This window comes from Cynara cardunculus, unplaced genomic scaffold (genome assembly GCF_001531365.2).
Source record: "Cynara cardunculus var. scolymus isolate 2C unplaced genomic scaffold, CcrdV1 Un_Scaffold_4506, whole genome shotgun sequence".
Classification (NCBI taxonomy): domain Eukaryota; kingdom Viridiplantae; phylum Streptophyta; class Magnoliopsida; order Asterales; family Asteraceae; genus Cynara; species Cynara cardunculus.
The window spans coordinates 1,896-15,904 of NW_020201930.1; the positions used below are offsets into that span (position 1 = coordinate 1,896).

General features: G+C 38.2%; 1 protein-coding gene across 7 annotated transcripts in view; it reads left to right on the forward strand.

Moving 5' to 3' along the window:
- The first annotated feature begins 973 nt into the window (after nucleotides 1–973).
- Nucleotides 974–14,009, forward strand: part of LOC112504061 (cyclin-dependent kinase C-2-like) — a 23,648-nt gene continuing 10,612 nt past the window's right edge. The window contains exons 1-2 of one of the 7 annotated variants that reach the window (XM_025108032.1): nucleotides 1,097–1,183; nucleotides 4,902–4,963. Coding sequence is in view for 3 of the 7 variants with exons in the window: in XM_025108027.1 (XP_024963795.1) it covers nucleotides 1,074–1,183 (110 nt within the window). In the remaining 4 variants the exon portion in view is untranslated. Of the gene's footprint in view, nucleotides 1,184–1,285; nucleotides 1,934–4,901; nucleotides 4,964–14,009 lie in introns of all 7 variants that reach the window. The other 6 variants (XM_025108029.1, XM_025108028.1, XM_025108034.1 and 3 more) reach the window with 6 other exon arrangements.

The following is a 14,009-nucleotide window of genomic DNA, read 5'->3' on the forward strand; positions in this document are numbered from 1 at the left end:
TAACTGTTAATAAACAATAAACATATGATGATATGAACTTAAAGCAAAGGGTTTACGGCCCTAACCTCGAATCCTCGATGGCAGAGACGGAGACGGTGACGGTGTCGGTGTCGACTGTCAAGTGCGGCCTGTGGTGTCGCCTGTCGAGTGCGGTGACGCTGGTGAGTGGTGACGGTGATAGGCGTGAGCCGACAGGAGTGTGGAGGTCACGAGGGTCGACGGACGAGTGGACGACGGTGTAGAAGAGATCGAAGTCGACGAGAGCGGAGAGTGGAGACTGGAGTGTTGACGAGAGCGGAGAGTCGTCGACTGTCGTCTGTCGAGAGGAATTTTAGGGATGGAGGAGTCGATGTCGATGGAGTATGGACTGATGGTAGGGATGGAGGAGTCAATGGAGTATGGATTGGACTGATGGAAGACGATGGACTYTGACATATCAATTACATAAGCCCAAATAATTAAAATATCAACATAAGCCCAAATAATTAAAATATAACATAAGCCCAAATAATTAAATATTTAATATTTATATATATACMGGGTACGGGGCGGGTCGGGGGATACTATACCCGGCCCCGGCCCCAACCCCGGTTTGCCTCAACCGGGGATCCCCGGCCCCGGTACCCGGTTTAGCGGGGAATCCCCGTCCCCGTCCGGGTCAGGTGAACCGGGTTCCCCACCGGGTCGGGCCAAATCACTATCCCTAGATTAACTAACCATAAAGGTGCCATTAATATAAAATAAGAATGTCATTAGCCTTTCCCCGATAAAAATACTTTTTTCCCTATTTCCCGTTTTTATTCATGTCCCATTCACACCAAACATGAGATAATTAGTTCTTGCTGTCACGCCTGGAATAGTATCCCATGGAATAGTATCCCATATACCAATGTACATTGCACTTACGAGTCTATCAAAACACAAGAGTAGCCTTTACTTTCTGTTCTGCTATAAAAGAGATTCTTTTTCTCTAAATCGTTCGAGTAGTCGAGATAAGTTGTTGCCCACGATAACCCTAAAATTTCCTCCGATTCCGTTTTGTAACATCGGACGTTTGCCAGAACTACGTAGCCATGGCTATGGCGGCACCGGGACAGCTGAACACGACCGAATCCCCAACCTGGGGATCTCGAAGTGTTGACTGTTTCGAAAAATTGGAGCAGATTGGTGAAGGAACTTACGGGTCAGTCGCTAACATCATCTGTTCTACTGATTTTCATTATTACTTTTCACGTATCTTTATCAAGTTCGGTTTTCTAATTGGTTATTGGCCTTCAATTTATAGGCGACTGAATTTGAACAAAAACATCTTCTCCTAGAAGCTAAGCAAGCTTGTTTTTCCTGCCACTCTACTATAAGAATTTTCTTTGCTCACTTTTACCAACATATTGACTACAAAATGCACACTCGTCACAGCATTTTGAAATAATACAGGTGATAATGCAGTGTCAATTATCACGTTCAAACCCTCAAACTCTTTCAGGAACTTTTTTTTGTTGGTGTCAAACTTCTAGAGTATCTTTTAAGGTAAAAATATTTCCTGGCCGTGGTTCTGAAAACCCAGTTGAAATAATGTGAATATGGAATATGATAGGAGATCAACGAGCAGCCCTAACACCTCTTCTGAAAACCCGATCATGTCGTCTGTCTTACAGTCAATTCTCAAAACAGTTATTTCAGGGTGATTTATCTGAAAACACAAATTAAAGGATGCGAAAGATTCTAAATCCTAGCAAGGGAAACAATTCTGGGTGCTTTGTAGAGGGTCTGGTTGCCCACTGATAAGATATTACTTACCTAAGCAGTAAGCAATCCAGGTATCACTTGATACAGATGCATTTGCTGGTTTGCGGCTTGTCTCTATTGGTCCAATTGAAGCAGGTTCGTAGAGCCTCCCAAAAAAAAGTTCCATAATTTGAAGATCCTCCATGAGGTCATCTTCGTAACTGGGTCTTTGAATGTAATAATTCATGGTGTACTTTTGGAAGTATATTGGCTAGAAGTTCTAAGTTTGTATGTAACTGTCAGAAACTCAGAATATGGAGTAGAGTGGCCAAAAGGATATTTTCATATTAGAGTGGCTGATACAACTAAATGGCTTGGTACAAGGCCAAAAACACCTTTTTATGTTAGAGATAGTTCTCCTTAATGGTTTGGTTTGAACAGAATAATGGTTACGGCAATAAGTTATCTTGTGTGTATAATTCGTAACTAGAATATGGAGTAAATGACCAACAAACATTTTCTCAGTGAAGTGTCAGATACTATTTATCATCTGGGAGGCGTCACACTGTGTGTTTGTGTATGTATAGCTAATGTAATACCTGTGACAATGCAATGTCAATTATCATGTTCAAACCCAAAACTCTTTGAAACACCCTTTTTTGTTGATATCAAAATTATAAGTATTTTTAAGGTAAAAATATTTCTTGACTGTGGCTCTGAAAACCCAGTTGAGATAATGTGATATTGAATGTGATAAGATAACTACTGTTTTGTACTTTTGGAATCTCAGTTGGATAAGATAGTAGAAACTGACATGATGTATTCATGTTTACCATTAGAACTGCATAACTTGTGGAAGGGGAGTGTGGAACTTACTTGGAGATTTGTAACAAAATATGAACTCTCTCTCTTATTATAGTTTTTCCATTTCAATTAAGTTTCTTCTCCATTCACCTGAAAAAGAAATATCATTCTTTCTTAGGGATAAAGTTCCAAGCTTCCTTTTTTGGGCTATACTCCCATATTGGCTTTGATTGAACAAGAACAACATTCTTGGATGTAATTTGAATTAGTGGGGGTAATAAATAACTATAGAAATATATGTAAACAATATATTTTTGTAAGGGTACCTTTTTATTTGGAACAACGCAAATATCTTTTGTATATGTGTGCTTACATTTATCGATAATCTTATTAGTCTTAGAGGATCTATTTCTGCTTAGCTTTATCGTGGAATTTACATGCATCTTTTGGGCCATCTCTTATTTTGGGCCATCTCTTACCTTGGCCCGTATGTCCTGACACAAGGTTAGAATTCTAGCTCTTCTAGAGTGGTATCTCACTGATGGCTCGGACCCCTCCCAGAAGGAGGCCTTCTTCGCCTTCCATCTAATGTATCTGCTAAATTTGTCTATATAGGCCAATTATCTAAAACTGTACATTGAATTCATGAAACCAACAACTCAATTCGTCATATCACATAGGAATTTTTTGATGTTTGTTTATTGTTATGGTATATCATTCATGCTTGCCAGCTGAGTTACTCCCTTAGTTCCAAAATAAATGTTCATGATGAAAAACACTGTTTAAGAAATGTGTAATTATGACAATATTTAATTACATGAATGACAATTTTACCTTTAATGATCGAGGCAAACATTCTCTCTCTATCCATCTCATCAACTCTTCAAATATGCATGCCTCATAATTAAGGGTAGAGTTGGAATTATAACTATGTACTTCTAAAGTGGGCATTTATTTTGGGACAAATTTAAATAGAAACATAGGAACTCATTTTGGGACGTAGGGAGTATAAGAGAGAAACTATAGAAAGCGGACACTTTTTTTGGGATAAACAACACAAATATCATTTGTATGCGTGAGCTTATATATAACAACAATCTTATTAGAGTCTTAGAGGGTCTATTTAGCTTTTATCGTGGAATTTACATGCATCTTTTGGCCATCTCTTCCAGCTTCTACATTTGCTTAAACTTGTCTACATAGGTCAATTATTTAAAACAATAAATTGAATTCATGAAGCCAACTACTCAATTTTTTCATGTTCATGTTAGAATTTTTTTTGATGCGTTTTTGTTTATTATTATGGTATATCATTCTTGCTTGCCGACTGAGTTCCTCCTTAGTTCCAAAATAAATATCAACGACAAAAAACACGCAGTTTAAGAAATTTGTGATTATTACAATATTTAAAAATTTGAATGACAATTTTACCCTTAATGATAGAGGTAAACACTCTTTCTTTCCCTCCATCTCATTAACTCTTAAATATGCATGCATCATAATTAAGGGTAGAGTTGGAATTTAGCAAGTTTTAGACCATCTAGCAATAATTTACACTATTCATCAGAATAGTACTAATCCTCTCCAACTAGTTAGTACTAAATTATAGCACTTTTATATATTTGACCTGTATTTATTAATTTTTCAGTTAACTATAACCATCTTTTGAATATGTTAATTAGTTTAAAACTTTTAACTTAATTAGTTAAACATATATTTATACTTTATTTAACTATAATAATTTTTTATGTATATTAATTGTTTTAGTAAATTAGTTAAATTTATACTTTGATATCTTATTATACCAACACACTTAATTTAGTATTTAGTCTTACAACATTTTAACTTGTTAAAATTTCAACCTATTAAAACAAAACATATATCAAAATAAATATTTGAGTTAAAATGAGGTTCATCAAAGTGTGCTTGAACGTGGGTTATTCTTGACCCACCAAAAAGCACTTAAAAGCATCGGTTGGATATTACTTTTTGCTATATTATGACACTTTTACTCTTTCTTACAGCGGTTGGAGATGGATATAACTATATATTTTTAAAAGTGGACACTTATTTTGGGAAAAACTTAAAAAGAAACGTTGGCACTGATATTGGGACGAAGGGAGTATAAGAGAAAGCATACATGCTTTACAATGTCCTCCTCCGTGCTCTGCCTTCTCTATCAAAGTCACTTTTCATCATTTACCTAGATAGGCCCACTATTGTTCCTTTATTATAATTTTCAGTCACCTTCTTGCCATTGTGTATGTTGCTGGTTCCAAAAGGGTGTTTATAATTGGCAATCATGTTAGCCTCTCCAGATCCAAATTTGTAGTGTGACATGAGAGATTGCTGATTTGCTGATAATATAGCAGTCAACAGAGCTGCATGTTGGGGTGGAAGTAGCTGCAGTTCCTGAAGGAGATATAATATTAAGGTAGCTGCTACAGTACTAATTAGATTGTATATTAACTAGAGTTAGAAGTTGGACTTTTTTGGCTTGGTAGAAATTGTTAGTTCATATTTGTTCAATATGAGATTGCTGCTGAGCAGTTTCCCTATCACATATTACTTTTGTGTCTCCACCAACTTCGCCATATCATGAATTGATATCACCATCCTACTTTTTTTGGTAGTTATCTTCACTTATTTTAATGCTTTTCTTCATTCAAGAAACGACCTTGGTAAGTAGTTTCATAATCGGTGTCCATGGGGAGGGCCATTCTTCTAACTCCATCCCTTCTCAATTGTTCATCTTTTTATGTTTTTGAAATCCTCTTACTTTGGAACTAATAACTTATGATGGAATTGAATTATTATGCCGCCATATCCCAATCTTTGTGCACTTTAGGATCTTAGTACATGCATCTATTCGGGTTGTGTCTATGCGAAGTGTTTCAATAGTTGTTTGTCCTTGATCCAACTCCATATAATACAATATTTTCTTGTCTTAAAATGTTATGAGGATTTGGACATTTGGTGTGACCATCGTGTTTGCTTAACCTCCTTCCCTAAAAGGGCTTGATGAGAATGATGTTGAGTCTTTATTTACTTCGTGCTTGAGATAATAAAGTATAGTATGTGAAACACTCTTTTGTCTTATTGAGCCCTTGGTAGTGGAAGGTCTGAGTGCCTACATTAGTTCAACATGATGTTTGACATCCAAATTTGGAGTCCTCTAGCTCTATTTGATACAATTCAAGTATTTCATTTGGTTAATGGACGATGATTTGGTGGCCAGTTTCTTTGTATATTAACAAGAGGCCTTTTTTATCTACTTTGTGTATTACGTGCCGTTGTCAATGTTAGCCGTTGTTTACTAGAAAATTTATAAGAGTAGTCATTGACATCCTAAGAGATCGCAGACTGGTTAACCAATTGTGGGAAGTGGCAGGTATGTATGCTAGAGTATTTGAGGAAATATTTTAGGGAAGTGCGCATGTATTCTTATGGTATCTAGGAATGCTTCCATTGTTTTGGTGAATATGTCAGTATATCCGAAGATATATTAGGACGTTCAAGCATGACTAGTAGGATGCCTATCCTTATTAATGTCTTCCACAAGAGTCTAAGGTGGTGAGTAGGAGTCCTTTCCCAATATGAAGGTGCTTCAATTAGAATGTTGAAATGTTCTAGAACATGTCATGAGTGGGGTTGACTTATATGTCTTCTGCTTTTTGATGTGTCTAATGTCGGCCAGTCCTCTGGTTTGATCCTTGTGAGAGTTTCAGTTGACGTCTGTGACCTTATATGTGACTTTGGCAGACTTTGTTGTCTCTTCCGGTCATTTGCTAAAATTAGGTTCCAATCTTAACCCTTCTCTCCCTAGCTCATCCCCTGTGTCATTGAGGTTTAGTGTCGATTAGAGCTCATGTAACCTATTTCACCCCATTCAACCATTATTCCAACTTTATAGATTGTAATCTCCCTTCTTTAGTGATCTCCATAGAGGATTAGTATGATTTTCTAGAGACTCATTTTCTATGTTTGGTTCTTCTGTTAGTTTTTGAACTTCAGATTGGATGGGATAGGACTGGACGGGATGGGACAAGACTGGACTAATTGTCTGTCCTACGAGTAGAACCAAACAGGACTAATTGTCTGTCTTGCATTTGGTAAGCTGGACAAGACATGACAAAACTGTTAAAATGACCGGATTTCCCCTAAATGTTGTTTAATGTTATTTTATATTATATAAGAGTTGTAAATGATACAAATCAACCAAAATACATATAATAAATAATTTTATCTATAATATTTATAAAATTATTTTTATACTATAATATAAAAATTCCAATACAAGGACACAACATTTGCCTTTTGTTCTGATTCAGTCTCAATCTCGATCTCTCTCTGCTTCTTGTTGTGTGTGATTCAATCCATTTCTGTACCTAAGGATTTCTCAGTCTCTAATTCAGTACATCTCTTAGTTTCCATTTCAGAATCTAAGGATTTCTCAGTCTCATCTTCCACCATGGTTTCTTCTTAGTCATTTTTTGCAACATCAACTTTCTCATCGTTTGCCATCAATGTTTCCTCCTTGAAATCTTCTTTAACACCAACATATTCCTTTCATGTGCAACCATTCCTTCCCCACCGTGGAAATCGAGAACCATTGAAATTGAAATCACAGACCATGGAAATCAAACACAAAATCATAGAAATCAAGAACATGGAAATCGAAATCGAAGAAGATGATAAATTCAAATCGAAAACCCGAAGAAGATGAGAATTTGTACCTGGAGAGATTGAAGTTGAGGAAGAAGTCCGGAAGAATTCATGCGATGGAGGCGATGATTTTAATTTAGGTTTAGGTATATGATGTTGTAAAAAGGGTATTTTAGTAATCTCATGATTTAGTCCTATGTTGTTCCACCTATTTTGGTGGAACACAAAATCTTAAGTTTTGTCCCAAGAAGGCTTGTTTTTGTCCCATGTTGTCTCATTTGATTTTTGTACCATGGCATACCAAACATGGGACTAATTTTTTGTCCCATCCCACCCAGTCCGCATGCCGAACGCACCCTTAAGATCTAATATGTTAAGTTTGAGGTCCAGTTTGTGTCCCAACCATGTATACAAGTATTTCTAGAAATTGTTTTGTGCTTTTCATTTGGGGGGTTGTAAAGCTTTATTTCGTCTGTGTGTTCATGATTTCTCTGTTGATGATGTATGCCATGTTGCTGTATCTTGTGTGCTTTGATCATGTCAATCACTTACTCCGTCTTCTCTAGTTTTAGTACTTGCTTGCCTCTGTGTGTGTTATATATATCTGTTTGGTTGTGTGCATCTTGTAGATATAGAGTGTTAAGATAGTAATATTATTGTGAGTTTACTGCTTTCATTAGAGTTAATAATTTATTTTCATCCATGCTTACTTGTTTCCTGAGTTTGGAATAGGAATCAATATCTATGTTAGGGATGTAATCCATATGGTTTTGATGATTAGACAAGATTGGTTATTCTTGTAGATTTGATGTAATATGCTTTATAACAGTAATATTACATGTGAGTTTACCTTTGTTCGCTGTTGAGAGAGTAGTGACCTCTCAGGCATGCTGACCGACCGATGCGCTGGCTCCAGTTTTCATCACCAGAATGGCATGGTCACATGTCAGCCTTCAGAGATAGGGGATGTTGAGACTAATGAGATGAATCATGAAAAAAGTTCATGGAACATTGCTCTTAGGCTGCCAGTGGGTGATGAAAAATCATTGACTATACAAACAGCAGGCAACATGTTTTTATATCTAATTGTTTGGTGAGATGCACCACAATCAACATCCAAAGATGATGCACTTGTGGTAGATCATATAAAGAACTTATCTAAAAGTCTAACATATCATTGTGAGTAGACTCCATCATGGCGAAAGGATATGATCAAGAACTAGAAGCTATTCCTCAGTGAGTTATTAAAAGCTTTAGACATGTAGGAAGAATATTATTTTCTGCTGTGCATTGAGTTACAATATAAGGGAATATATATACAAGTAGAGATAATGAGATAGATTGCAACTCCTAACAATATGGGATACATTTATAGAAGCTTCCTTATCAGAGTCTATCTACAACTATCAATTAATCCATATCCACCTATTTTTCTACACTCCCCCTCAAGCTGGATGGTATATGTTATACAATCCATGCTTGATGTTAAACAGTGGCAACTTTAGTGCTTTAGTGAAGATGTCGGCCACTTGTTGAGTAGTAGAAATGTAGGAGACTTTCAAGATCCCCTTGTCAATCTTCTCCTTGATGAAATGACGATACCTCAACATGTTCTATTCGATCATGTTGAACTGGATTATGTGTCATGGCAATAGCAGTTTTATTGTCACACCAAATAGTCATCGGGTTTAGAACCCGAATTCTTAGTTTCTTTAGTAATCGCCTTAGCTATAGTGCTTAACACTGCTTCTTGAGACCACTCCTTGCTTCTTACTTCGCCACGTGACAAGGTTGCCAAACACATAGGAGCAGTAGGCCGAGGTAGAACGCCAATCACTTGACAACTCGCCCAACTTGCCCAACTTGCATCTATAAACACTTCTACACTTCGATTGCCTTGTTTCTTAAACAGTATACCATGACCTGATGTACCTTTAAGATACCGTAGGATTCGATTGGCAGCATCAAGATGATATTGGGATGGTGAGTGCATTATACACCGTGAAATTGGATGGAATTGTAAAAGAAATCTAATGATTGGTGGGGAAATTGAGTGGTTATGTTTAGGGTTTCTGGCTATCGAGAGGCCAAGATCTCCCCACAGACTCACGTCTAAGGGTTTACAAAACAGAATACCTTCTCCTAGACCCTCTCAGACCTATTTATACAAGACCCATGCATTACTAACTTGTACCATTTAGGCATTAACTACTTGTACTTTGTTGACCCATATTACTAAAATGACTTGCTAACCCTTAGGGTATAACAATACCCACCCCCAAACTCTCACCTTGTCCTCAAGGTGGAAAGGAAAAGAAAATAATAATAAAGAAATTAACGCTGCCATGTTACATCTCTCCAACCAGCTGCAACCGGAGATAAACCCTTCCAATTAAGCCCATGTCAGCTCCTTTTCTACACCAATCTCTGAAATCACTAACCACCTTTTGACCGTGTCTTTTCAATGCTAGCACCAAACTAAAAAGAGTCTTTGTAAGTCTGCCCCGACGACTTTCTACCAACTTACAAACTCATCTAAGTGCTCGAGTCCCAATCGACTCTTAGCCCAACTGTCATGAACCGCCACTTGGAAGAAATCTAAACATTTCGTCCCTTGTATTGAGTGGTATAGTGGACACCACAATAGAGTATACTCGTTGATCTCTTCAGCCCAATACGAATTCGTGTAGTTGCACCCACATCATTGTTCTTCCTTGCTTGGTTTGCTCTTATATAGCCATCACATCCAACGATCCCCTTTCCCACATAGGCATGGGCTTCTCCTTCTAGTCTTATGTTCATTCCCCGGGATAGGATGCAAGACTGTCTGATGCTCCCTTCGTTTACTATGTTCAGCTGCCCAATAAGGTCAAGATACTGGTCTTCTCCATAAGGCTCATGAACTCCATTAGAGAACAGAACCAGTAATGTCGTGAACGACAAAAACAAATGCAGGGATAAAAATGCTTGTAACCTGACCTCGTTCTCCAACAACCCAAACTATCTCTTGCTTAATGTAGTTAATTGCATCTTCTCTGCCACTAGGTATCAATCGAGTCTCTAGGTGTTGTGGTGGTGACCGTGGTAGTTGTGGCGGCGGCGAAAGTTTTTGAAGATTGTCGCCCAACACAAGCCCAACCAATTGCTCCATATGCAATCAATGATATGGAGTCCGTTCGGTAGATGTTGGTCCTTATTACGTTTGGCATTGTCTTGGCCTGATTGAAATAAATTGATTGGGTTTGGGCCATAACAAAATCACAAAATTGGGCTTAGGAACTTCTCCATTTTCTTCTTCGATCGAGTCCCCATGATCGATGCCCTTTTTGCCTCTGTTTTGTTCGTTGGTGGAGGAAACGAAGAAAACATAGGCGTCAATGACCATGGGGTTGGCGATTGTAGGAAGGGAGGCGGTACTGGCGAAGAGAGGTGGCGGCAGTGTTCCACCCTGATTCAAATTTGGTATTTTAAGAGTGTGACTTGAAGGTATGGATGAGGAGGGAAAGAACGGTGGTTGTCATCTGCAACTTGCTCGCCTGAAATATGGATTTGTTTGGTATCTAGATGAATTTGAATGATCTTCGTCTTTGCCCAATGAAGCCCTCTTCCCTGTAATTGCTCTTTTCTTCTCATCCCTGTTCTCTGTGATTTCTTTCTTCTCTCATCCCTCTTGACGTTGTGAAAACAAGGGTCCCTCTCAATGTCTTCTTCTACCTCAGACGAAAATGTGCTAACCTTCTTCAACGGCTTATCATACATTTTGATGAGCCTATCCAACAATTTATTCACTATCGCGATATCCCTCTTCAATAACCCAATGTCTTCCTTCAGTGATCTCACATCTTTTTGGACATTTCCGATGCTACCCTCCAACTCTCCCCGAGAAACAACGGATTTACATTTCCAGGATCGATCTCCCTCTGATACCAGATGGTATCAATTGATGTACACCGTGAAATTGGATGGAATTGCAAAAGAATCTAATGATTGATAGGGAAATCGAATGGTTACGGTTAGGGTTTCTTGCTTTCGAGAGTCCAAGATCTTTCCACAGACTCACGTCCAAGGGTTTACAAAACAAAATACCTTCTCCTAGACCCTCTCTCACCTATTTATTAGGGATGAGATCGGTATCGCGAACCAGCCGATACGGATTTTTTTTTTTTGACAAAAAATGAGGACCGAATACCGAACCGAATGTATTGGTTCGGTTTCAGTACCAGTTAGGACCGAAACTTAAAGTTAATAAAAATAAAACAATCAAAACCAAATCGCAAAAGTTGAAGAATTAAAAGTTCAACAATTGCAAATGTTCAATATATCAAAAACCAATCCCTTGACTTTCATCCTTGGAGGAGCCGACTTTTTTGATATGATGGTGATACCGATTTCTTGATTGACAAAACCGTAGGGGCCTTCTCACGCCTGCCACCAGTGGAAGCAAGCACCTTGAAGGGAGTTTTTTTTGTTATGCGATTTTTTGAATTCAAATGGAGGAAGTATGGATTTATTTAGGAATAGATATGGATTATTAGGAATAGATATGGTTTAGTTTTAGGAAAAAGAGATGATTAGTTAGGAGATAGAGATAGAATTGGAATAGCCAAAATGCCCCTTGAGTTACCCGGTTTGGTACCCTTTTTCGGTATAATCCGGATACTGAATACCGAAAACCAAAATTCACGGATTTTTGGGACGGAATACCGAACCGAATATGAGAATTAGGTATCGGTTCAACACGGGATCGGTACGGGACCTGTTCGGTTGGGGAAAAAGGTATGGGAAACTCATCCCTACTATTTATACAAGACCCATGCATTACTGACTTGTACCATTTTGGCATTAACTATTTGTACTTTGTTTATCCATATTACTAAAATGACTTGCTAACCCTTAGGGTGTAACATGCATGAATTGGCTTACATAGTTAACTGCAAAGTAAAATCAAGTTTGGTATGTGCTAGGTATATCAGTTGACGAACAAGACATTGGAATCTCCCCTTGTCGACTGGAACCGTAGAAGTAACATCATGCTTTATATTAGAACCCATAGGAGTAGAGGCTGATCGAGATCCTAGCATCTCGACATCTTTTTGCAAGTCCAAGGTATATTTCTTTTGAGACTAGCTAATTGTTGATTTCGTTCTTGCAATCTCCATTCCCAAGAAGTATTGTAATGGAACCAAGGTCTTTCATTTCGAACAATTTAGCTAGATGGGCTTTGATTTTTGTGATGGCCACGCCATGATCTCCTGTAAGTATAATGTTGTTGACATATACTATTAGGATAACAATCTTACCATGCTCTCTAAGATAGAAAAGAATGTCATTGGAATGGGCTTGAGTATACCCAAATTGTTTAACCATTTGAGTGAATCGATCAAACCATGCTTTTAGGGGACTGTTTGAGACCATAAATGGTTTTCTTGAGATGACAAACGTTATGGGTGCCATTTGGAGCATCAAAAATCGAGGGGTAAGTCCATGTAAACTTCATCGTTGAGGTTGCCATTTAGGAATGCATTTTTTACGTCTAGTTGATGAAGAGGCCAATCGAAGTTGGTAGTTGGTAGTAAGTGAGAGGAGAACCTGGATGGTATTAAATTTTGCAACTGAGGCAAATGTTTCCTAATAATCTATTCTGTATGTTTATGTGTAGCCTTTTGCTACTAACCGAGCCTTGTATCTTTCAATAGAGCCATCACTCTTGTACTTAGCCGTGAACACCCACCTTTCCGTAGGATCATTTACCCATGTACCATTCCTTTGAAGGGAACGAAGCTCTTCAAATACCGCAACCCTCCACTTATTGTCCTGTAAAGCTTCTTGAATATTGGCCGGTTCATTAGTTAAAGACAGATTTGAAACTAGAGCCTTCATAGGTGTAGCTAGATGGGCATAGCTAGAAATTTGGAAATAGGATGAGTGCAAGAGCGTGTAATTTCTGAATGCAATCGGTACATCAAGATCAGATTTCGAAGGCAACTCTTGGGTACCATAGACTTTGGTGTAATTCCTTTCCTTCAGATGTATGTGATTGGGAAGGACTCGGCTTGGCTTGTGGGTTGGGTGGGGACATGTTGTGGGGTTGTAGGTGATGGAGAGGCCGAACATGGAGAGATAGGATCAAATGTTTCTGGAATTGTGGGTGTGGGTGAGGTAGCTTCTGGCTGGTTATTTGCTGAGGTGGTTGGAGAAAATTTCCTAGACCGCCATTGCAGTTTGGTTTGTGGTTTGGAGGTTAAACTACCAAACTGAACCGCGAACGCCCCTATTAGTAGAGAGGACGTTAGAGAGAGGAGCATCAGAGGCAGGGAAGGCCATGGTTTCACTTGTTTGTTAGATCATGTCTTATGTTTCTAGGGAGTGTGATTTCACAAGTGCAAGGGCATGAAAAGAAAAATGATGACTTAATGGATGCAACGCTCTTCAATTGGCTTAGCGAATAAGCCACCATATGTTTCATTAAGCCACAACCGAACAACCCTGTAGGATAAGCCATACATCCCATACAACCCATCAGGACGTTATCGAACAATCTCTAAGCCTATATAATTTTGCTAATATATAACAAGTACAAGTGCCCCTCCGATCTCTGTACTCTAACCCAAAGTGGTCGATGATGTTCTACTCTTTATCACTCCATACTGTCATATGAATACCATTTTTTGTGTATTCATACATGGTTAGACAGGAATTTTAAGTAGGTTAGTACAGTTGCACCCCTTTTTTTTCTATACTAGTCGGTAAGTATCTTGACCAAAAAAAAAAAAAAAAAATAATCCCATGTGTGATTCCAAGCGGATTAATCTCCT